The sequence below is a fragment of the Nerophis lumbriciformis genome, linkage group LG04 (genome assembly GCF_033978685.3).
Source record: "Nerophis lumbriciformis linkage group LG04, RoL_Nlum_v2.1, whole genome shotgun sequence".
NCBI classification, from domain to species: Eukaryota; Metazoa; Chordata; class Actinopteri; order Syngnathiformes; family Syngnathidae; genus Nerophis; species Nerophis lumbriciformis.
The window spans coordinates 55,129,617-55,154,530 of NC_084551.2; the positions used below are offsets into that span (position 1 = coordinate 55,129,617).

Genomic DNA, 24,914 nt, shown 5'->3' on the forward strand with positions numbered 1-24,914 from the left:
CCTCTAAGGAGCGCGCCTGTGCTCAAGCGTCCTCTGCGCACGGCAAATCTATGCCACGCACAAAATCAAATAAAAAAATAAGTGCATAACAATTTTTGACACGACAGGGACACGACAGAGAAAAACTTTTTCGTCATCATTGTTCAAATATAATAATACGTCTGTCGAGACGCTTTGAGGACATGAATTCCATCCATCACTTTACTGAGCAAAACTCTTTATTGTCGGCCTTAAACACATCACTGTTATATCAACAGCAGCCGCTCGCTCTTTCTCACTTGCGCCAACACTTGCACATATGGCACTTAGCCAGTGATGCGTTTACAGCCACACAAAAAGTCGGACAACTCCAACACCACACATAAAGTGTAATTCCAGGTCGTTACTCTATGATTTACCAATCAAATGTGTGCTTATTCTAGTGTCATTTATTAGGAATTTTAATTTATAAATATTAATCATTAAATGCTGTTAGTATATTAAATACATACTAATAAAAATATATATTTTTTACAAACAGGAAGTTGCAGGAATGTACACATGATCCCCTGCTTACATCTCATTGTGCAACATGTGAATGTTTTAATGGGAACTAAATGCAATGTCTGAAAGGGGTACAAACTATTTCCAAAGCAGGACCTCCACCCAGACAAACAATACAAGTACACAGTTCATGAAAAACAATATTTTTTGTTACACTTATATTAGAAATGGAAATGACTGCTGTCATTTGATTATAATAATAAGAGAATGTTGTCTGTCTATCTGTGTTGGCCCTGTGATGGGAGGGGACTTGTCCAGGGTGTACACAGCCTTCCGCCCGAATGCAGCTGAGATAGGCTCCAGCACCCCCCGCGACCCCGAAAGGGACAAGCGGTAGAAAATGGATGGATGGATGGAGATTGAAGTTGTTATTTAGTCAGGTTTGGGACAGGTGTGCTGCTGGTGTAGCCACAGTGTGCACGTCTGATGTTGCTCACATGAGCTCCACTCAATGCTCAGGGACTTTTTGCGTTTGCTCACACACATGAACAATTAGAGGGAACATTGATTGACAGAGTGTGTACCTTCAGTGCTGAATGATGAGCAGAGGCAGAGTTAATCCTTAAGTGGTGGTGGTGGAGGTGAAGTGGCATTTGAGTCTCTATCTCTCTTTACTAGCTTCGTCGAAGCATGTTGCTTATGTATACGTAGCTTGTTTCAGCAGATTTGAATTGCTGTTTTGGGCAGTGGATGGGATCTTTGATCCAAAGCACAATTTACATTTAACTAAAATGTTATTTTCTTTGTGCTCGACAAAAGAAAATTAGTGAAAATATCTCCATGTTAGCAAACTCGACTTCTGGCTCCGCCATGATCAGACACGCCCGCCCCCCCCCCCCTCTCCTCCCTCCCCACACCCACACTCACACTCAGACCCACACAACCAGAGCGCATGTCTCTCTTCTGCGGCTTGTGACACAAGAAGAATCAGAACGACGACACAGCAGCGCTCCGATTAAACACACTTTATACTACATAAAAAGTAACGTAAAATAACGCAGTAACGCATCATGTAGTAACGGTAACTGAGTTACTGAATATAAAAAATAACGCGTTAGATTACTAGTTACCGCCAAAACTAACGGCGTTACAGTAACGCGTTACTTTGTAACGCGTTAGTCCCAACACTGCTTATATCTGTCAGTAAACTCGCCATGAAAGCGCTAAAACATACCGGTGTAGTGAGTTTATATTATTCACCCAAGGAACTTTAGTTATTAGAGAGTTCCGGTCTGACGGTTTTTCACGAGACACATTTCCGGCGGATAAGGTGATGCTGCTCCGTTATTGATTGAAGTAAAGTCTGAATGTCATTAAAACAGTTAGCGCCATCTTTTGACACTTCTTCCACTCCCGTCCTTGCACGCTACACCGCTACAGCAAAGATGACGGGGAGAAGACGCGTAAATAAGACCGCTCACAAAACGGCGCATCGGAAGCGACTGTCAGAAAGCGGCTTGAAGATGATGTGTAAAACATCATCTATGCAACATTTTGACCAAAGAACCACCATTACATGTTATGTAGACCAGTGTTTTTCAACTTTTGTTTTCAAACTTTTTTCACATTTTTTTCATTGGAAAAATGAAGAGGCACACCACCAGCAGAAAACATTACAAAATGAAACTCACCAGCCGATATTGACAGTAAAAAGTCGTTCTCGCAATTATTGGATATGACTTTAAACCATATCAATATAGCTGTGTGTATAATGTAGCCCGGAAGAGTCAGGGCTGCATGGGATTCTGGGTATTTGTTCTGTTGTGTTTATGTTGTGTTAAGGTACAGATGTTCTCCCGAAATGTGTTTGTCATTCTTGTTTGGTTTTGGTTCAAAGTGTGGCGCATTATTAGTAAGAGTGTTAAAGTTGGCCACCGTCAGTGTAACCTTTGTGGCTGTTGAACAAGTATGGATTGCTGTAACTTACGTGTGCTGGCAGAAGCCCCATACACCGTGTGGCTGGGCCGGTCCGCTGCTTTTACAGATTGTAGAGGGCGCTGAATGCTGTACCATTATGGCACGCCCTTACTATTATTGTAAGGGTAAGGGTGACAATCGGAGAATTTTAATCCCGGGAGTTTTCTGCGAGAGGCACTGAAATCCGGAAGTCTCCCGGGAAAATCGGGGGGGTCGGCAAGTATGCAGCTGAGCCGCATTAGAGTGATCAAAGAGCCGCATGCGGCTCCGGAGCCGCGGGTTGCCGACCCCTGAACTAGATAATCTCTCACGGCACACCAGGCTGTATCTCACAGTGGTTGAAAAACAATGATGTAGACCGCAAGGAAGTATTTTACATTTAGAAAAAAAATTATAATAATATGACTCCTTTTAAAGCGCCCTATAATCCGGTGCACCTTGTATATGGAAAAAAAGATCAAAAATAGACCATTCATTGGCAGTGCGCCCTATGGTCTGGAAAATACAGTAATTTGCCCTAATGGAGGTGATGATTATTACTTTCAGGGAGCGGCTCCACACTGTGTATGAACCAGTGACGTGCAGTCACTAGAGGCAGGTGAGGCAGGGCCTCACCTGCCATCATGGAAAGAAAACAAAATGTAAAAAGAAAAAAAATTAATTAAATTGTTATATGTATCCAGTGATTATACTATAAAGTTATTTTCTATTTAACTTCACCAGTTTTAGATTATTTTTATTCAAAATCGCTGAATTTTCACATTTGCCGTTCAAATACTGACAAGAGACGGTGCGGTGATCAGCAGCCAGTTGAGGCGCGTCACTCAGTGCCTCACCATGGATTGCGGACTCGGCTAACTGCTGGCCTGCTGTGCAGTGAGACTGTATTGCTATATGAATTATATTATACATTTCCATAGTTTAGTTAGCTGAGGTATATAATGTACAGTGTATTTTGTCAACAACTGTTTGTGTGTAACGTATTTCTTGTGCTGAGCGATCATAAGACGGCTGCAAAAGACGCACTGGCTGAGGCTCCAGTAATCCCACCTCCTGCACCCCCGCCGTAGAATTGTTATATCAACTAAAGCCCACACTTAAACTTTCCACGTGCAAGATTTAATCTATTTTAAAAGGTTATTTCATAAGAAGCCAAAAAGTGCAAAAACAATAATGTTGGTGTTGGAGGAGTTGTGAATGACTGCAGGGCCACAACATTAGGTACACCTGCAGACTGCAGGTGTACCTAATTCACAACTCCTCCAACACGAACATTATTGTTTTTGCACTTTTTGGCTTCTTATTAAATAACTTTTGTAACCTATTTTCATGGGCTTTCCTCTTTGTGATGTTAAGTTCCTGTTATGCGCTGTTATACAGTATATGCCTTGAGCTCTTATTTTGAAGGCGTTAAGAGCGGAAGTGATGACACGGAGTGGAGCGAAAGTTTTTGAAAGAAGGTAAATAAAGTGGTCCTCGTGTAAACTGGAGCCTCCGTGTTTGTTATTTTGTAGTTTCATACAGTATAGGCGACATTTATAAACCCTCGGTTACACTTTTTTAAATAGATTCAATCTTGCACGTGGAAAGTTTAAGTGAGGGCTTTAGTTGTGGCGCATGGACTTAATTTATAAGTAAAGGTAAGACCATAATAACGTTTTTTTTATTAAATGTGTTTTTTTGTGTGCTACAGTTTGTATGTGTAAAGTTAAGTTAAAGTAGCAATGATTGTCACACACACACTAGGTGTGGTGAAATTTGCCGTCTGTATTTGACCCATCCCCTTGTTCACCCCCTGGGAGGTGAGGGGAGCAGTGGTCAGCAGCGGCGCCGCGCCCGGGAATCATTTTTGGTGATTTAACCCCCAATTCCAAGCCTTGATGCTGAGTGCCAAGCAGGGAAGAATGCTGGTATGAGCTTTTAAACATAACCCGTTAACTGCTGCCAATCAAATGGTGAATAAGATACTCTTTAGGGTTCATATGTTTGTAAATCTGACTGTGATGAAGTCAGTGCCTCACCAGCCATCAACCTCACCGCACGTCACTGGTATGAACATACTGCTAGCCGCCTCTGTCAGCTGGGGGAACACAAAAAATCAGCTACAGGGGATCAGCTTTTGTGATCGACATTGATTGGTGCACCCCTAGTGGTAGAATTTTAGTATGGTGTACAAACTCTTAGTAAGATGCATTGCACATGTATTATTATGAAATTATTAAATACAGCTTTTGTATTGTACCTCATTGTGTGGTGTGCAAAGGCGTGTATATCCTTGCACCCCACTGAACATGGGACTTTCTCTCCAGGCCTCATTAAGCGCGTCCACGCGACACTTTTCCCGCTCCGAAATGGCTCGCGTGGTGATGGAGAAGAACCAGTACAAACAGCGGCTCTTCGAGCTGCAGGAGGCCGTCAGACAGAGCCAGACGCTCAGGTCTGAGAGTGGAGGACTGCGTTTTGTTTTGAAAATCCATTCTGTTCTTCACCGTCCATTCTTCTCCTCTCTGCTGTAGAGCAACCAAGGAAGAAAGGCTCTCTGAGGAGGGAAGGTCCAGCCTTTGGGGGAAGTAAGTATGTTCAAGGAATGGTTGTTTATGTTGAATGTTTACTTCACGCCAGCACGTTGACTTGGTGCCACAAAAAGTTGTTTTCTTTGAAAGGTTCAACCGCTTTTTTGGGCTGACTAAACAACCGTTGATGCTCCTTCCTCCGACTATACCGCCGCTGACTCGCCCTCTGGCGCTTCAACAACCACAGGAAGTCGGTCAAACTCAGGCAGAGTATGCGAACGTTCTTTATTCTTGTTTACATCGTCTGTATATATTTTTTTACAGTGTTTCTTAACCATTGTTGGGCCCCCGAGAGAGCTGCCCAAAAATCTGTTTCCTGTACTCAGTTGTAATACACTTTTCCACCACTTGTGGCAGTAATGACAATATCAAACAGAAGAAGCCAGGAGCTAAAGTCATAGAGAAGTTTCTTCAGTGCAAAAAAATATGACTAAAGTCGTGAAGCTGTGTTTCATTTACACTTTAATTCTTCTTCTACAGTAGAGTAGAGTTTCGGAATATGTAAGCCCAACTTCACCCAACCCACCCGGATTCTTCTCTTAATTTCCTCATTGTTGAAGGTGATCTTCTTCCCCAGATTTATGTAGCGATCTACTCTTCCTAGTTCTTTCCCTCGTGAAGTCACTCTGGAGTTTGAGTTGTTGTTGCTCATTGTGGACTTGAGTTTCCTTTATTGTTCATGTTGAGGCCTGCCTTGCTACTCTCATGAATCACTTCCTGTAGTTACTCAGCGGTGTGGCTTAGGATAAGGATATCACCTGCGTACTCTCAGATTGTTATTCCCCGTCAACACGGATTCCTTTGTCCTTCCAGTCGATTTACTGGAATGCTTCCTCCAGAGCTGCAGTGAATAGCTTAGATGATACAGGATCTCCCTGTCTGACTCCTCTCAGGATTCTATTGAGTCAGAGTCCGTATCATTTCAATGAGTTTTTGTATATTACTTTGATGATTTTTATATACTTCTCATTGATATTTTGCTTTTCCAAGGCAGTCAGAAGGGACTTGTGGTGTATTTTCAGTCATCTGGCTTAGTACATGTAGATTGTTCGTATTTTTGACTTACAATGGCATTCTTTTTGTATCGTTTTAGTTTTGTAAATATACCAAAAACGTCACCATGGAGTTGTTGAGTCTGTTTAGCTGAATGGAGAGCTGGCTTTCGCAGCTAGTGGGTCCACGACCATGACTTCTGTTTTGTTTGATCAGCCGTTTTACTGCCGTGTTACAGACGGTGTTTTATCAAATATTTCTGTGTATATAACTAATTTCACAACGTATGTATATTTCTGTGTATATAACATACTTGCCAACCCTCCCGGATATTCCGGGAGACTCCCGAAATTCAGCGCCTCTCCCGAAAACCTCCCGGGACACATTTTCTCCCGAAAATCTCCCGAAATTCAGGCAGACCTGGAGGCCACGCCTCCTCCAGCTCCATGCGGACCTGGAGGGTCCGTATGGAGCAATGTTGTTGTAATATATTGAGTTGGAGGCAATAAACAGGCGAGGGGATGAAGTACGTCTCTTTACTGTAGACTTCAGAACAGACTCACACACTTGACGTCAGGTGCGCAACACCACGTAAATCGTTGGCCAACCAAAAAGTAACCCCAGTACACTATAGCCAACATTCACCAGGAGATGGCAACAGACAAACATAGATCACTCTATTACATTCCAGTCTCTCCATGTTTTCTCCATGGTAACATGTGATCCACATGCACTGTCTCTGTCCCTCTTGATATATATATATATATATATATATATATATATATATATATATATATATATATATATATATATAAAATACTTCACTTTCAGTGAATTCTAGCTATATATATATTTATTTTACTATACATATATATATATATATATATATATATATATATATATATATATATATATATATATATATATATATATATACTGTATATATACTGTATGTTTATATGAAATACTTGACTTGGTGAATTCTAGCTGTAAATATACTTCTCCCCTCTTAACCACGCCCCCGCCCCACCCCGACCACGCCCCCCCCACCCACCACCCCCCACCTCCCGAAATCGGAGGTCTCAAGGTTGGCAAGTATGGTATATAACTAATTTTACAACGTATGTATATGCGGTTTATAGTCCCGTGCTGCTAACATATGACAAAATAACTTAGTGGGTGCGGCTTATATACCGGTGCGCTCTATAGTCCGGAAACTACGGTCATTTTTTTCTAACAGATTTAGAATTGTATTCTGTTTTAAAAAAAAAAAATATATATATATATATATATATATATATAGATCTCTATTATTTATTTAAAAGTGGTGCTCAAAAAATGTATTCACATTGGAATTGCGATTCTTATTTACCCCGATTTTAAATAGATTCATCATTTTCAAATATCAATTTAAATAAAAAAAAGTATGTATTAAAAATTATTCGAAGGGGCTTTTATACAGGTGGGTGCGGCTTATATACCGGTGCGCTCTATAGTCCGGAAACTACGGTCATTTTTTTCTCACAGATTTAGAATTGTATTGTGTTTTAAAAAAATATATATATATATAGATCGCTATTATTTATTTAAAAGGGGTGCTCAAAAATGTATTCACATCCGAATTGCAATTCTTATTTACTCCGATTTTAAATAGATCCATCATTTTCAAATATCAATTTGAATTAAAAAAATTGTCTTCTAAAAATTATTCGGAGCGCCTTATATACAGGTGCACTCTATAGTCCGGAAACTACGGTCATTTTTTTCTCCCAGATTTAGAATTGTATTCTGTTTAAAAATATATATATATATATTGATGTCTATTATTTATTTAAGAGGGGTGCTGAAAAAATGGATTCACATCCGAATTGCGATTCTTATTTACTCCAATTTTAAATAGATCCATAATTTTCAAATATTAATTTAAATTTAAAAAAAATTGTCTTCTAAAATTTATTCCGAGCGCCTTATATACAGGTGCACTCTATAGTCCGGAAAATACGGAACTTTATTATTATTGTATATTATTAATTTACCCCGCGACCCCAAAGGGAATAAGCGGTACAAAATGGATGGATGGATTATTAATTTAGTTTAAATGTTTAAATAGTTTAGATTATCACACAGTGTAATTGTATGTATATTTATTCTAATTCAGTTTTTGTTAATCCCTTCTTTTGCACTATATTTGATTAGTATTTATTTTTGTAATCAGCCTGACCTAAGCCTTAATAATAATCTTTGTGCCTGTGGTTGCACACTGTGAGTAGGTTAGATACAGTCATAGATAATAATAGTATATTATAAATAAATAAAGAGTCAAATTAGAAATTCAGTGTTATTATTTGAGTGGGCACCTCTGTTGTGGAAAAATTGGGACAAAAAGGTTAAGAACCCCTGATTTATTTACACTGCATCGTATGAAAGCTTTCCAGCGAGATACGTTGCAGTCGTCTCCAACTGCGCATCTCCTGCGTTTTCTCGCTTTCTCTCCAGATCGTCCGCTCCTGCTGCTTTGTCGCCTCGTGCCAGGAGGAGGGAAGTCTACAAAGAAATCCGCTCCCACATATGGGGAACGCTAGGAAAATGCCAGCTGCACGGCTGGAGCGTGCCGCTCGCTAACATGCAGGTATTACGAACGAGGATCCACCTTATTGGCCGAGTGAGTATGTTTAACACACACAGATCTTGACTGTGCAGTGTTAACATGCTAGCATAGTAATGATAGCGTGCTAACAGTTAGTATGCATCGAGCACCAAGTTATGACTTTAAGGCAGGGGTGTCCAAACATTTTCACTGGGGGGCCGCATTGGGCTTAAAAAAATTGGGCTGGGGGGCCAAAAGCTGACTGCATGCAAAGTAACTATATGTATATATATGTGTGATTACATATAATTATAATAATATAATGAATATATAATTAATAATTATTACAATTCCAAAAGGAATTACATTTTTATAATTCATTATTATTAATTAATTATTAATTATAAGGGCAGCACGGTGGCACAGGGGCACATGTGCCTCACAATACGAAGGTCCTGAGTAGTCCTGGGTTCGATCCTGCGCTCGGGATCTTTCTGTGTGGAGTTTGCACCTCCCCGCGACAAAAGGGACAAGCGGTAGAAAATGGATGGATGGATGGATGGATTCCAAAAGGGACAAGCGGTAGAAAAAGGATGGATGGATGGGTTGTTAAGAGTACATTAAAGTTGTTTAATCAATCAGAAATATCAAGCTGCTAAAATGCGCCAAACATGGATAAGTGTGGAGAGAGTGTTTTGCATTTTCTCCATCATCCCTAATAATGGATTTAAATGGGGGTAGTTGTGATGTTTTTATGCTGATTGGACGTTTTTATAATGTCCAAAAAGTTCACTAAGCAGAATGTGTTATGTGTGACCATGCTTGTTGACTTTGTGTGCTGGTTGAATCATTTTTGCCGGCACCATGACTAGGGAAGGTTGTTTGGATTGGGTCATGTAGGTAAATGATGTGCACCTATTCACATTGATGACCATTGACATGAATCACTTTCGAATGGCGACAACTTTGCAGACTGCTGATTATATGAATATTTTATGAAAACAGTGCATCGGGCCAAATTGCTTCTCGTGCCGTCTCCTGGGCCAAATTGAAGACTCCGGCGGGCCGCAGTTTGGACACCTATGCTTTAAGTTGTTTGTGTGTAAACCGTAAAAGACAACTGCATTTTGTTGCATAAAGTACAAACACCAAAATACAGTGCAGTTGTCACGTTGTGTAAATGGTAAATAAAAAGAGAATACAATGATTTGCAAATCCTTTTCAACTTATATTCAATTGAATAGACTGCAAAGACAAGATATTTAACATTCGAACTGGTAAACTTTGTTATTTTTTAACAAATATTAGCTCATTTGGAATTTGATGCCTGCAACATGTTTCAAAAAAGCTGGCACAAGTGGCAAAAAAGACAGAAAGTTGAGGAATGCTCATCAAACACTTATTTGGAACATCCCACAGGTGAACAGGCTAATTGGGAACAGGTGGGTGCCATGATTGGAGCTTCCAGGAAATGCTCATTCATTCACAAACGAGGACGGGGCGAGGGTCACCACTTTGTCAACAAATGCCTGAGCAAATTGTTTAAGAACAACATTTCTCAATAAGCTATTGCAAGGAATTGAGGGATTTCACCATCTACGGTCAAAAGGTTCAGAGAATCTGGAGAAATCACTGCACGTAAGCCATGATCATACGGACCTTGGATCCCTCAGGCTGTACTGCATCAAAAAGCGACATCAATGTGTAAAGGATATCACCACATGGGCTCAGGAACACTTCAGAAACCCACTTTCAGTAACTACAGTTGGTCGCTACATCTGTGAGTGCAAGTTAAAACTCTCCTATGCAAAGCAAAAGCCATTTATCAACAACACCCAGAAACGCCGCCGGCTTGGGTGGGCCCGAGCTCATCTAAGATGGACTGATGCAAAGTGGAAAAGTGTTCTGTGGTCTGACGAGTCCACATTTCAAATTGTTTTTGGAAACTGTGTACGTTGTGTCCTCCGTACCAAAGAGGAAAAGAACCATCCAGATTGTTATAGGCGCAAAGTGTAAAAGCCAGCATCTGTGATGGTATGGAGGTGTATTAGTGCCCAAGGCATGGTTAACTTACACGTCTGTGAAGGCACCATTAATGCTGAAAGGTACATACAGGTTTTGGAGCAACATATGTTGCCATCCAAGCAACGTTATCATGGACGCCCCTGCTTATTTCAGTAAGACAATGCCGAGGCATATGTTACAACATCGTGGCTTCATAGTAAAAGAGTGCGGGTACTAGACTGGCCTGCCTGTAGTCCAGACCTTTCTCCCATTGAAAATGTGTGGCGCATTATGAAGCCTAAAATAGCACAACGGAGACCCCCGGACTGTTGAACAACTTAAGCTGTACATCAAGCAAGAATGGGAAATAATTCCACCTGAAAAATGTGTCTTCTCAGTTCCCAAACCTTTACTGAGTGTTGTTAAAAGGAAAGGCCACATAACACACTGGTAAAAATGCCCCTGTGACAACTTTTTAGCAATGTCTTTCTGCCATTAAATTCTAAGTTCATGATTATTTGCAAAAAAGAAATGAAGTTTCTCAGTGTGAACATGAAATATCTTGTCTTTGCAGTCTATTCAATTGAATATAAGTTGAAAAGGATTTGTTGTATTCTCTTTTTATTTACCATTTACACAACGTGACAACTTCACTGATTTTGGGTTTTGTGCATTTCTGGTTGCAGGAATCTGAGGAATGTGTGCCAGAGCCCAAAGAAGTGCCGGTCTTAACTCAGCTTAGACTCTTGGACCAAAGAGACTCCAGTGCAAAGGTGACGCTGGTCCGTGCTCACACTGTGAACCATGTCAAACGTTAAATGTTGTGTTTTCAGATCAACTGTGCGCTTGCCGTGCCGCCGGAGATTTCAGGAGAGGCCACAGTAAGTTTGTCACGCGTGTTCATGCCAGCGTCAATCCCTTCACGTACACACTCCCTTTCCCCTCTCCTCTCCCGTCAGTGTTCTGTGTGGGTGGTGTCTGGCCCCGCCTCCAACAGCGACGTCACAGTGATAGACCCCGCCCGATCCAACACTGTCCTGGACCAGTTCAGCCTCCCCCCCACGGCCCCTGCCCTCTGCATGTGTGCCGTGCCCCCCGTAGGTCAGTACCGTCACTCCGCACTAGGGCTGCACCATTATAAGAAAAAAAACAAATTTTGCCTTCAAAATTGTGATGCGATTTGCGATTTTTTTTCATATTTAATACATATAAATGCAAGGAAAAAAAACAAGTGAAGGAAGACGGGTAGTCAACATATTCTTGTTTCAAGGTGCCACACATGAAAAATAAACACAATTTACTAGCTTTGACTCAGAACTGTTGTCTACATAATACTCTTAAACCAGGGGTTCTTAACCTTTTTGACATTGGGGCCAACTTTGCCACAACCGAGGGGCCCGAGCCCACTAAAATATTAACACTGAATTAGAAATCTTACTCTTGATTTGAATCATATTCAACAATTATATTTAACCTACTTACAGGTTACAACCTTTTCAATGATATGAAAGCATGTGTTCATCACAAAGATTATTATTTAGTCCACACATAAACCTTAGGCTCAGGTCAGGCTGATTTGAAAAAGAACGATACTGCATAGGAAAGGACTCATAACTAACGGAAATGATGTTGTGCTAAAATAAACTAAATTAATAAGGACTATGTTCTTGTGAAAGTCTCTGTGTGTGTGGGTTCTCCGTGGACGGACAAAATCTGCAGGACCCGAAGTCCAGGTTCAAACAAGTCTTATATTTTTAGGTTGATAATGTGCACTGGGCTGTCTCGCTCGTGTGTGTCTGCTCCTCCGTCCCCCTCATGGCCTTGGAAGCTGCTGATAAAGGAGACAGGTGATTAGATAACCAACCCCAGCTGGGCAATCTACTCACCCAGCAGCTGGGCTTCGAAGCCGGGCCATACACACTCCCTTCCCGCAGGAGGCGCGCCGACCACGCCCCCCTCCACAGTTCTAAACTATCAATGCAATGAAAGTGCAAATGAAAATACAGCTTCACCACTTTAGTCGTAATTTTTGCGCTTAAGAAGCTTCTCTATGACTTTAGCTCAAAGCTTCTTCTGTTTGTTTGATATTACCATTACTGCCACAAGTGGTGGAAAAGTGTATTTCACCTGAGTATCTCTGCGGCCCGTACAGACCACAGCTGAGAAACAGATATTTTTTTGCGGCCCGACATTTCTTAAAAACTTAAAGTTAAACTGAAGAAATAACCAATAAAAAGCATACAGTGGGGTTATTTTTCCTCATTTTGCTGGATGAAATATTGTCCCAATATTATTGCCCAAATCAATATTATTGCGAGCATTATTTTGTGACCAAATTAGGCAACAATGTAATCATAATAAATCATAGTAATGCAAGTGACAAGCTGAAAAGATATCAACTTTAATCCCTCATTACTGTATAATTGTGGAAGGTAAATAACTTTTAATTATTTTAGTTGAAAAAAAATTAAATGGACTCATTTCTGCATTTTTTTTCCCCGTTGGAAAAACTACGCCGTGTTGTCTTTTTTTCTTGCCACCACGGCATTCTGTCTTGTTCGTCTGTGTTGATGGGCTCATATTGCCCATCTGGTTTGAATCAGAAATATTCCCACAATGCGACATTTTCATTTTTTGCTACTTTGTGGAACTTCTCAGGATCAAGTCGCAAGCAAGGAGGCGTAAATCCCGCTAGCAGTCCCGCTCTCCCCCCCCCCCGAGACAAAGATCGTGGATGACTGAAAAGAGGGCTCACTGCGTTCAGTTAATTCTACTGTTAAATGAACGTGAGAGCGATGCGCAGACTGAAACCTTTTTCCTCCCTGTTTGAAGCAAGAGACGAAGAAAACAGACTAGCATAGCTATATATTTTAAGTATTATATTATTGTAATATTATAAATATTTAAACTTCATTGTGTGAATGCTCCAAAGCATTCACACATGGTTATTATTCCTCTACTTCTTCTTCTTCTCCAGATTTTGGCGCGCTCTACCTTCCACATTTTCACCCAATTCAAAGCGTTCCAACTTCAAACTGTTCAGACTATTCGGGACTCGCGGGCTTTCCCCTTGACAAATTCCGAAAATTCCCAGACTTCCAGGTTTTCAGGGACATGTTTCCCCAGTCAAACTTCCACCATTTCCACCTTTTTTAATCTATTCAAACCATTCCAACTTCAACACATTCCACCATCCTGGAAATTCATGCATTCACGCACAGCATAAAACGTTTGGTGGACAAAATGAGACAAAGGAGGAGTGGCATAAAACACGTCTTTCTGTGGCAGCGTCGGAGAAAGTTATACATGTAAACAAACTACGATGAGTTCAATTAGTAGGACAAAACGGTGCTTGCCAAATACTCTCATCAGTGAAACATGTTTAATATAAACTGTGGGATTTCTAACAATTAGGAAGGTTTGTGTTATTTTTGTCCTCCTACAGAAAATATATTAAAACAAAAAATATTTTTTTCTTCATCTTTTTCCATTTTCACACATCTCTGAAAGAGGTCCAGGGAGCCACTAGGGCGGCGCTAAAGAGGTTGCTGACCCCCGGGTTACGGCATTAATTCCAAGCTGGATGTCGATTAGTCGTGCAGCCCTACTCTACTCCCACCATTTGGACTATTTGACTGGTAGAACTGATCAGCACCATCAGACCTTCTGACACGTTCCTGTTTGTGTTATGTCAGGAGACTCTCCAGGAACTGTGTGGATTGGAACTCAGGAAGGAAGGTAAAGTTTGCTGAATAAGCACTCCATAAGCAGACAAACATGCACACTGGAATTTAGGACACTTTCCCCCCAGAACTTGTCAACATTTGCTTGTTGAGATGTGTGTTGTTGTAGTTTATTTTTACATGATGCTTCTTAGCACGATGGCGCAGTGGTTAGCGGCTGGCGTCTCACAGCGAGAAGGTTCTGGGTTTGATTATCGGGGTCTTTCTGTGTGGAGTTTGCATGTTCTCCCTGTGACCGCGTGGGTTCCCTCCAGGTGCTCCGGCTTCCTCCCACCTCCAAAGATATGCACCTGGGGATAGGCCCCTTCCACCTCCAAAGACATGCACCTGGGGATAGGCCCCTCCCACCTCCAAAGACATGCACCTGGGGATAGGCCCCTCCCACCTCCAAAGACATGCACCTGATAGGCTGATTGACAACACTAAATTGTCCCTAGTGTGTGAATGTTGTCCGTGTATTTTGATTCTCTAATCAAAGTATCGATACTTTTGATATTTCAGATCAGAGGTTTCCAAACTTTTTCCACCAAGGGCCGCATATTGGAAAGTCAAAGTATGCGGGGGCCATATTGATATTTCTTTTATTTTCAAAGAATGCTAAAAACGGATATTGTGTCAGCTTTGAATTATAGGCGATAAGGTGACTAAGTATATTATTGTTAAATTTTCAGCTTTTTCCTCATTACATACCGAGTTTATTGCCCTTTTTTTACTGTTGTTTTTTTCCCTTGTAAGAATAGAATACAAATATTAATTAAAGCTGCAAGCAGCGATGGACGGGACCGACTTTGACGGCACATAAAATCCAAACCGGAGCAGTAATTAAAACTCTTTGGTCAACTTTTAATCAGAAGGGTTCAATCTCTCTCCTGTGCTAGTTTGAAGCCAACACGACAAACGCGCTCAGAGGAGATAATGTTTGAAAAAGGTGACCGGTTTTTACAAAACTTTTGTTTTGAAGGGGGAATTGCAAACTTCCTGTTGATTTTTGCTGGGGGTTGTCAATATATGAAATGTAGGTCTAAGTAAGACCTACATAGAGGTTTTTGTTTCATGTCTCTATGACATGCCAACTGGAAGTTACAGGCAGTTTTGTCTGTGTTTTCTTCCTAGGAGCAGTTTTGTCTGTGTTTTCTTCCTAGGGGGCGCTAGAGCGCAATTGTGGGTTTTGGGGTTGTTGTTTTTTTATTAGATTGCAATTTTTGCCAGTCCTGATGTGTGTCCAGTTTGGTGAGTTTTGAAGCATGTTAAGGGGGTCAAATTACAGCTCAAAGAGGCAAAAGTGACTGTTTTTACTAAACTTTTGTTTTGAAGGGGGAATAGCCAACTTCCTGTTGATTTTAGCTGAAAGATGAAATCTAGGTCTGAATGAGACCTACATTGAGGTTTTTGTTTCATGTCACTACGAAATTCCTACTGGAAGTTACAGGCAGTTTTGTCTGTGTTTTCTTCCTAGGGGGCGCTAGAGCGCATTTTTGAGTTTTGGGGCTAGGTTTTTTGATTAGATCGCAATGTTTGCCAGTCCTAAAGTGTGTGTCAAATATGGTGAGTTTTGAAGCATGTTAAAGGGGTCAAATTACAGCTCAAAGAGGCGGCAGTATAATAAGAATAACAACTTTTGTTTTGAAAGGGGATTGGAAACTTCCTGTTGATTTTTGCTGGGGGTTGTCAGTGTATGTAATGTAGGTCTAAGTGAGACCTACATAGAGGTTTTTGTTTCATGTCTCTACGACATTCCTACTGGAAGTTACAGGCAGTTTTGTCTGAGTTTTCTTCCTAGGAGCAGTTGTGTCTGTGTTTTCTTCTTAGGGGGCGCTAGAGCGCAATTTTGAGTTTTGGGGTTGTTGTTTTTTTACTAGATCGCAATTTTTGCCAGTCCTGATGTGTGTGTCCAGTTTGGTGAGTTTTGAAGCATGTTAAGGGGGTCAAATTACAGCTCAAAGAGGCAAAAGTGACTGTTTTTACTAAACTTTTGTTTTGAAGGGGGAATTGCCAACTTCCTGTTGATTTTTGCTGAAGGAAGTCAATGTATGAAATCTAGGTCTAAGTCAGACCTACATAGAGGTTTTTGTTTCATGTCTCTACGACGTTCCAACGGAAGTTGCAAGCAGTTTTGTCTGTGTTTTTTCCTAGGGGGCGCTTGAGTTTTTTTTTTTTATTAAATTGCAATTTTCGCCAGTCCTGATGTGTGTGTCAAATATGGTGAGTTTTGAAGCATATTAAGGGGGTCAAATTACAGCTCAAAGAGGCGGCGGAATAATAATAATAAAACCTTACAATTACAATAGGGTCCTCTGTCCCAAAGGGACATTGCGGTCCCTAATGATACGATTGTGTAACTGCGTAACCTAGTGTGTCAAAAATTCTGCCTGTACGAAAATATTAATGTTGAGTTACATATTTAACCATGTTTATTATGGTTGTTCATAAGTTAGTATTGTTTTATTTTTTAAATTAACCAATCAATTAAACTTTCTTTATATTTTTAATATATTTTAGTTTTATTTTGAGAGCTTCTAATATTTTTCAAAATAATTTATAAGGTCATATTATTTTGTTTTAACTAGCATAAGCTTTGTTTATACTTTAAGTATATTTAAATTTTATTTTGAGAGCTTCAAATATTTTTCTAATTAATTCATTTAAAAGTTTGTATTATTTTCTTTTCAGTTAACTAAGATAAACTTTGTTTATATTTTAAGTGTACTTTATTTTTTATTTTGAAAACTTCTATTTTTCAAATCAATTAATTAAAAAGTTTCCGGCGTTGTTGTTGTTTCCGGATGAGGAGATGCCATACTTGCCAACCTTGAGACCTCTGATTTCGGGAGGTGGGGGGGGGGACGTGGTCGGGGGGGGGGGGGGGGGGGGCGTGGTTGGGGGCGGGGCTAGGAGGGGAGGAGTATATTTACAGCTAGAATTCACCAAGTCAAGTATTTTTTATATATATATATAAATAAAATACATTCTTGAATTTCAGTGTTCATTTATTTACACATATACACACACATAACACTCATCTACTCATTGTTGAGTTAAGGGTTGAATTGTCCATCCTTGTTCTATTCTCTGTCACTAACCATGCTGAACACCCTTTCGCAGGTACCCAGAAAGGTTTCGAGTACCACCAAAAAAACTGAATCTCTGAAGACAGTATAAAAATCTGTGTTAAAGGTGTACAAATACTGTTTGTATAATAAGCATGTTATTTTTTTACAAATGAGGGTTAAGAGTTCAGTACTAAAAAAAAAAAAAAAGAATGTGGCTTAAGTACAGTTTTTTAATGGAGCTGCTGCATTTTTTGGTTGGGTTGTTTATTTATTTTGAGTAACTTCTATAAGTTTCTAAAAGGGGAATAATGTATTAGAGTGATCTATGTTTGTCTGTTGCCATCTCCTGGTGAATGTTGGCTATAGCGTACTGGGGTTACTTTTTGGTTGGCCAACGATTTACGTGGGGTTGCGCACCTGACGTCACTCAGGTCCACATGGAGCTGAAGGGGGCGTGGCTTTCAGCTCCGCCTGAATTTCGGGAGATTTTCAGGAGAAAATTTGTCCCGGGAGGTTTTCGGGAGAGGCGCTGAATTTCGGGAGTCTCCCGGAAAATCCGGGAGGGTTTATGCTGCTCCCTTATTGACTGAAGTAAAGTCTGAATGTCATTAAAACAGTTACACTTCTTCCACCCCCGTCCTTGCACGCTACACCGCTACAACAAAGATGACGGGGAGAAGACGCATAGTATTTGCGTAGTAGAGTTTTAACTTGCACTTACAGATGTAGCGACCAACTGTAGTTACTGACAGTGGTTTTCTGAAGTGTTCCTGAGCCCATGTGGTGATATCCTTTACACACTGATGTTGCTTTTTGATGCAGTACCGCCTGAGGGATCCGAGGTGCGTAATATCATCGCTTACGTGCAGTGATTTCTCCACATTCTCTGAACCTTTCGATGATATTACGGAGCGTAGATGGTGAAATCCCTAAATTCCTTGCAAATGCTGGTTGATAAATGTTGTTCTTAAACAATTTGCTCAGGCATTTGTTGACAAAGTGGTGACCCTCGCCCCGTCCTTGTTTGTGAATGACTGAGCATTTCACGGAAGCTGCTTTTATACCCAATCATGGCACCCACCTGTTCCCAATTAGCCTGTTCACCTGTGGGATGTTCCAAATAAGTGTTTGATGAGCATTCCTCAATTTTCTCAGTCTTTTTTGCCACTTGTGCCAGCTTTTTTGAAACATGTTGCAGGCATCAAATTCCAAATGAGCTAATATTTGCCAAAAGTTTTCCAGTTCGAACGTTAAATATCTTGTCTTTGCAGTCTATTCAATTGAATATAAGTTGAAAAGGATACACAACGTGACAACTTGGGGTTTGTAGTTCAATTTCCGCTCTCCTCATATCTTGATTGTTTTGTCCCCCAGCATAGTGATCCATTCGGCTTCCGCAGGCAGGGGGCGTTGTCTTCTGTCCGTCTCCCTCTCGGAAAGTGTCCACTCGCTCGTGTAAGTTGGCGTGGGGAAATGTAAATAAACCTTTCCTGTCTAGTTTTCTAATGTCCTACTTTGTGCGCCTCACAGCTACTCCCAGGGTCGAGTGGTAGCCGGCTTGAGTGACGGGACCTTGGCTTTCTTCTCCAGCAGTGCAGGTAAGAGCGGCCCATGTCCTTGTCCTTGTCCTTGTCCTTGTCGCGGCTGATGTGACGTGCCGTGGTCCGACAGGCGGCTGGAACCTGCGGTCCCACTCGCTGATGCCCGTGGGTTCGAACCCCGTGCAGCCCATTCGCTGCTGCCTGGCCAAAGGTGCACACTTGTGGGTGGGATATTGGAACAAAGTGCACGTGGTTGACCTCCACAGCAGAAAGGTGGAGGTACTCAAACCGCCATCAGTACATCTTTTCTTTCATCCGGGAGGCACAATTTTCTCTTCTTGATCTTTGCAGCATGTCTTCTCAGTCTCGGAGCGCAGCGAGCAGCAGGTCCGTTTCCTGTGTGCCGGAGGAAGTGGCGTCTGGACCGCTTGCAGACTGGACCCCGTGCTCAGGCTGTTTGACTGGTCGACTGGGCGCCCCCTGCAGGAAGTGGACGTCACTGCTCTGGTGACCAAATCATTAGGTGCTCCTCTCTGCTTTATTTTCATTATATGGTGGAACCTCCAAAGCAGGGGTGTCCAAACTTTTTCCACTGGGGGGCCGCACACTGAAAAATTAGAGCATTTTGATATTTTTCTTTTTGCTCCCCTCAGGTTTGGCCCTGGGGGCCCAGAAGGGTCTCAGTCATAAAAATGTTAAAGCCACACTTAAAGGGGAACTGCTCTTTTTGGGGGGAATTTTGCCTATCGTTCACAATCATTATGACGACTAGAGACGTCCGATAATATCGGGCTGCCAATATTATCGGCCGATAAATGCTTTAAAATGTGATATCGGAAATTGTCGGTATCGGAGAATTACAGAGCGCCAATAAACCTTAAAGGCACTGCCTTTGCGTGCCGGCCCAATCACATAATATCTACGGCTTTTCACACACACAAAGCATACTTTGTCAACAGCCATACAGGTCACACTGAGGGTGGCCGTACAAACAACTTTAACACTGTTACAAATATGCGCCACACTGTGAACCCACACCAAACAAGGATGACAAACACATTTCGGGAGAACATCCGCACCGTAACACAACATAAACACAACATAACAAATACCCAGAACCCCTTGCAGCACTAACTCTTCCAGTACGCTACAGTATACACCCCCCCAACCCCGCCCACCTCAACCTCCTCATGCTCTCTCAGGGAGAGCATGTCCCAATTTCCAAGCTGCTGTTTTGAGGCATGTTAAAAAAAATAATGCACTTTGTGACTTCAATAATAAATATGGCAGTGCCATGTTGGCATTTTTTTCCATAACTTGAGTTGATTTATTTTGGAAAACCTTGTTACATCGTTTAATGCATCCAGCGGGGCATCACAACAAAATTAAGCATAATAATGTTATGGTTTACTAAGGGGAGATGACGGCAGCAGACACCAGGGGGAATGTTGCTCTATAGATTTATTATATATATTTACTCTATATATATATATATATATATAATAATCAAACAATAGACAATAAACTAAGGAAATGGAGTGTGAACTAGATCCAAAAGTGTATGTGGTGTGTGGCTATGTGTGTGATTAGCTGAGGTGTGTGTTACCAAATTTTGTCAAGAGCGATGGTACACGTAAGTCCGTGGGGCAGGAGAGAAGAGACAAGATCCGTTTCCTAGCGGGAGGTCGAGAATCCAAAAGGGCAGTCCGGCAAGCAAGGGAACAAAAAGGTGACGAGACGCACATCTCGCCAACACAGGAACAAGGGCAGACGGGTACAGAAGACTATATTCCGGAATGGCATGGCAGGTTGTGCGGGCTTATGAAGGCAGCTCGTTCATCCCAGGCAGGTGCACTGATTGCAGATCTCCTGCAGCCGTGCGGAGAGGGAACGCCCGTGGGCGTGGCCCGCGGTGCTCTCACTGGAGCGCACAGATAGATGAACGGCGGTGGCAGGAGTCTGAGCCGTAATAAATTTAAAAAAAACTGTTACTACTTCAATATTTCTTGACCGATTTAAACGATTCCAACACCAAACAATTCAGCTCATTCAGGACATTCATGCGCCTAATAATAAAAATAAAAAAAATCCCGCTTTTCCCAAATTTCCAGGAATTCCTGTTTTTTTAACCCTATTTCTAACCTTTTTCATTTGACTATTTATTTTCCTTTTTCATCCCATTTCAACCGTTCCACCGTCAAAACATTCCTCTCAATCAGGACAAAAAACAAAGTTGTTTTTCGAACTGGAAAATTCCCGGTTTTCCCGAAATTCCGTAATACTATTTCTCAATTCAACATGTTACTATTTCAATATTTCTCGACCGATTTGAAACATTTGAACAGCAACCATTTCAACTCATTCAGACCATTCAAGTTTTTTACCATTTTCCAAAAAATTCCCGCTTTTTTCGTAATTCCCAATTTTTTCTGAAATTCCCGTTGAAATCAACGGGACATTCTTCAAACTTCCACAATTCCCACAACCGATTCAAACCATTCCACTTTGAACACATTCAACTCATCCTGGACATATAAACTATAATTTTCACATTCAACAAATTTCCAGGAATTCCTGTTGGGTTTTTTTTAACACTATTTCCAACATTTTTCATTTGACTATTCCTTTTCCTTTTTTCATCCCATTTCAACCGTTCCACTGTCAAAACATTTTTCTTAGTCAGGAACTCGAAACATTTCTGGTTTTCCCGAAATTCCAGGAATTCCATAATACAATTTCTCAATTAAAAAACTGTTACTACTTCAATATTTCTTGACCGATTTAAACGATTCCAACACCAACCAATTCAGCTCATTCAGGACATTCAAGCTCCTAATCATTTTTTTTTTTTAAATCCCGCTTTTCCCAAATTTCCAGGAAGTTCCCATTGAAATGAATGGGACATTTTTCCAAGTTGCACAATTCCCACATTTTTCAACCTATTCAAACTAGAGATGTCCGATAATATCGGACTGCCGATATTATCGGCCGATAAATGCTTTAAAATGTAATATTGGATATTATCGGTATCGGTTTCAAAAAGTAAAATGTATGACTTTTTAAAACACCGCTGTACGGAGTGGTACACGGACGTAGGGAGAAGTACAGAGCAGTCGCGTCTCCCAGTCATACTTGCCAATTCTCACGAATTTCTCACGATTTCCACCCAGACAACAATATTGGAGGCGTGCTTTAAAATCACTGCAATTGCATGCCGGCCCAATCACATAATATCTACGGCTTTTCACACACACAAGTGAATGCAAGGCATACTTGGTCAACAGCCATACAGGTCACACTGAGGGTGGCCGCATAAACAACTTTAACACTGTTACAAATATGCGCCACACTGTGAACCCACACTAAACAAGAATGACAAACACATTTCGGGAGAACATCCGCACCGTAACACAACATAAACACAACAGAACAAATACCCAGAACCCCTTGCAGCACTAACTCTTCCGGGACGCTACAATATACACCCCCCGCTTCCCCCTACTCCCCCACCTAAACCTCCTCATGCAATCTCAGGGAGAGCATGTCCCAAATTCCAAGCTGCTGTTTTGAGGCATGTTAAAAAAAAGAATGCACTTTGTGACTTCAATAATAAATATGGCAGTGCCATGTTGGCATTTTTTTTCTCCATAACTTGAGTTGATTTATTTGGGAAAACCTTGTTACATTGTTTAATGCATCCAGCGGGGCATCACAACAAAATTAGGCATAATAATGTGTTAATTCCACGACTGTATATATCGGTATCGCTTGATATCGGAATCGGTAATTAAGAGTTGCACGATATCGGAATATCGGCAATAAAAGCCATTATCGGACATCTCTAATGATGACGGATGGATTTTTTTTTTTTTAATGAAGGGGTCGGGAACCTTTTTGGCTGAGAGAGCCATGAGCAATGTTCCCTCTAATTGTTCATGTGTGTGAGCAAAAAGTCCCTGAGTATTCAGTGGAGCCCATGTGAGCAACATCACACGTGCACACTGTGGCTACACCGGCAGCACACCTGTCCCAAACCTGACTAAATAACAACTTCAATCTCCATCCATCCATCCATTTTCTACCGCTTGTCCCTTTCGGGGTCGCGGGGGGTGCTGGAGCCTCTCTCAGCTGCATTCGGGCAGAAGGCGGGGTACACCCTGGACAAGTCCCCACCTCACCGCAGGGCCAACACAGATAGACAGACAACATTCTCTTATTATTATAATCAAATGACAGCAGTCATTTCCATTTCTAATGTAAGTGTTTAGGCCCACTTACAATGACAATAACAACAAATATTGTGTACTTGTATTGTTTGTCTGGGTGGAGGTCCTGCTTTGGAAATCGTTTGTACCTCTTTCAGACATTGCATTAGTTCCCATTAAAACATTCACATGTTGCACAATGAGATGTAAGCAGGGGATCATGTGTACATTCCTGCAACTTCCTGTTTGTAAAAAATATATTTTTATTAGTATGTATTTAATATACTAACAGCATTTCATGATTAATATTTATAAATTAAGATTCCTAATAAATGACACTAGAATAAGCACACATTTGATTGGTAAATCATAGTGTAACGACCTGGAATGACACTTTATGTGTGGTGTTGGAGTTGTCCGACTTTTTGTGTGTCTGTAAACGCATCACTGGCTAAGTGCCATATGTGCATGTGTTGGCGCACGTGAGAAAGAGCGAGCGGCTGCTGTTGATATAACAAAGTTGCTTTTGGTCTGGTTTGTACTGCAGAAAATGACCACTTTTGCTAATGTTTTGGTGATGTGTTTATGGCCGACAATAAAGAGTTTTGCTCAGTAAAGTGATGGATGGAATTCATGTCCTCAAAGCGTCTCGACAGACTTTACAATAATTGAACAATGATGACGAAAACTGTTTTCTCTGTCGTGTCCGTTTGTCGAAAATTGTTATGCGCTTATTTTTTTTATTTGATTTTGTGCGTGGCATAGATTTGCCGTGCGCAGAGGACGCTTGAGCAGTGCGCAGTTGCACAGGCGCACACCTTAGAGGGAACGTTGGCCATGAGAGCCAAATATTTTAAAATGTATTTCCGTGAGAGCCATATAATATTTTTTAACACTGAATACAACTAAATGCGTGCATTTTTAAAGGGGAACATTATCACAATTTCAGAAGGGTTAAAACCATTAAAAATCAGTTCCCAGTGGCTTATTATATTTTTCGAAGTTTTTTTCAAAATTTTACCCATCATGCAATATCCCTAAAAAAAGCTTCAAAGTGCCTGATTTTAACCACCCGTCCATTTTCCTGTGACGTCACATAGTGAAGCCAACACAAACAAACATGGCGGAAAGAACAGCAAGCTATAGCGACATTAGCTCGGATTCAGACTCGGATTTCAGCGGCTTAAGCGATTCAACAGATTACGCATGTATTGAAACGGAAGGTTGTAGTGTGGAGGCAGGTAGCGAAAACGAAATTGAAGAAGAAACTGAAGCTATTGAGCCATATCGGTTTGAACCGTATGCAAGCGAAACCGACGAAAACGACACGACAGCCAGCGACACCGGAGAAAGTGAGGATGAATTCGGCGATCGCCTTCTAACCAACGATTGGTATGTGTTTGTTTGGCATTAAAGGAAACTAACAACTATGAACTAGGTTTACAGCATATGAAATACATTTGGCAACAACATGCACTTTGAGAGTGCAGACAATTAATATATTCTGTAGACATACCCTCATCCGCGCTCTTTTCCTGAAAGCTGATCTGTCCAGTTTTGGAGTTGATATCAGCAGGCCAGGGAAGCTAGGGTCGATATTCTTCTCTTGATCATCTTCGGTGGCATAAGGGACTGTGTGAGCCAAGACATCCAGGGGGTTTAGCTCGCTCGTCTGCGGTAACAAACTGCCGCCATTGCTTGCCGTGCTAGCGAGGTCCTTTGTCCCTGAAATGCATCTGCTTTGAGTGTCGCAGGATA

The 24,914-nt window shown here is 41.2% G+C and overlaps 1 protein-coding gene across 1 annotated transcript in view; it reads left to right on the forward strand.

Moving 5' to 3' along the window:
* LOC133604250 (C-Jun-amino-terminal kinase-interacting protein 4) overlaps window positions 1–24,914 on the forward strand; it is an 84,684-nt gene that overhangs the window by 43,903 nt on the left and 15,867 nt on the right. The window contains exons 13-24 of the mRNA XM_061957443.2: window positions 4,770–4,897; window positions 4,977–5,030; window positions 5,124–5,243; window positions 8,523–8,655; window positions 11,304–11,390; window positions 11,451–11,498; window positions 11,577–11,718; window positions 14,313–14,355; window positions 18,785–18,865; window positions 18,941–19,008; window positions 19,082–19,230; window positions 19,303–19,474. Of these exons, the coding sequence (XP_061813427.2) occupies window positions 4,770–4,897; window positions 4,977–5,030; window positions 5,124–5,243; window positions 8,523–8,655; window positions 11,304–11,390; window positions 11,451–11,498; window positions 11,577–11,718; window positions 14,313–14,355; window positions 18,785–18,865; window positions 18,941–19,008; window positions 19,082–19,230; window positions 19,303–19,474 (1,225 nt within the window). The remainder of the gene's footprint in view (window positions 1–4,769; window positions 4,898–4,976; window positions 5,031–5,123; window positions 5,244–8,522; window positions 8,656–11,303; window positions 11,391–11,450; window positions 11,499–11,576; window positions 11,719–14,312; window positions 14,356–18,784; window positions 18,866–18,940; window positions 19,009–19,081; window positions 19,231–19,302; window positions 19,475–24,914) is intronic.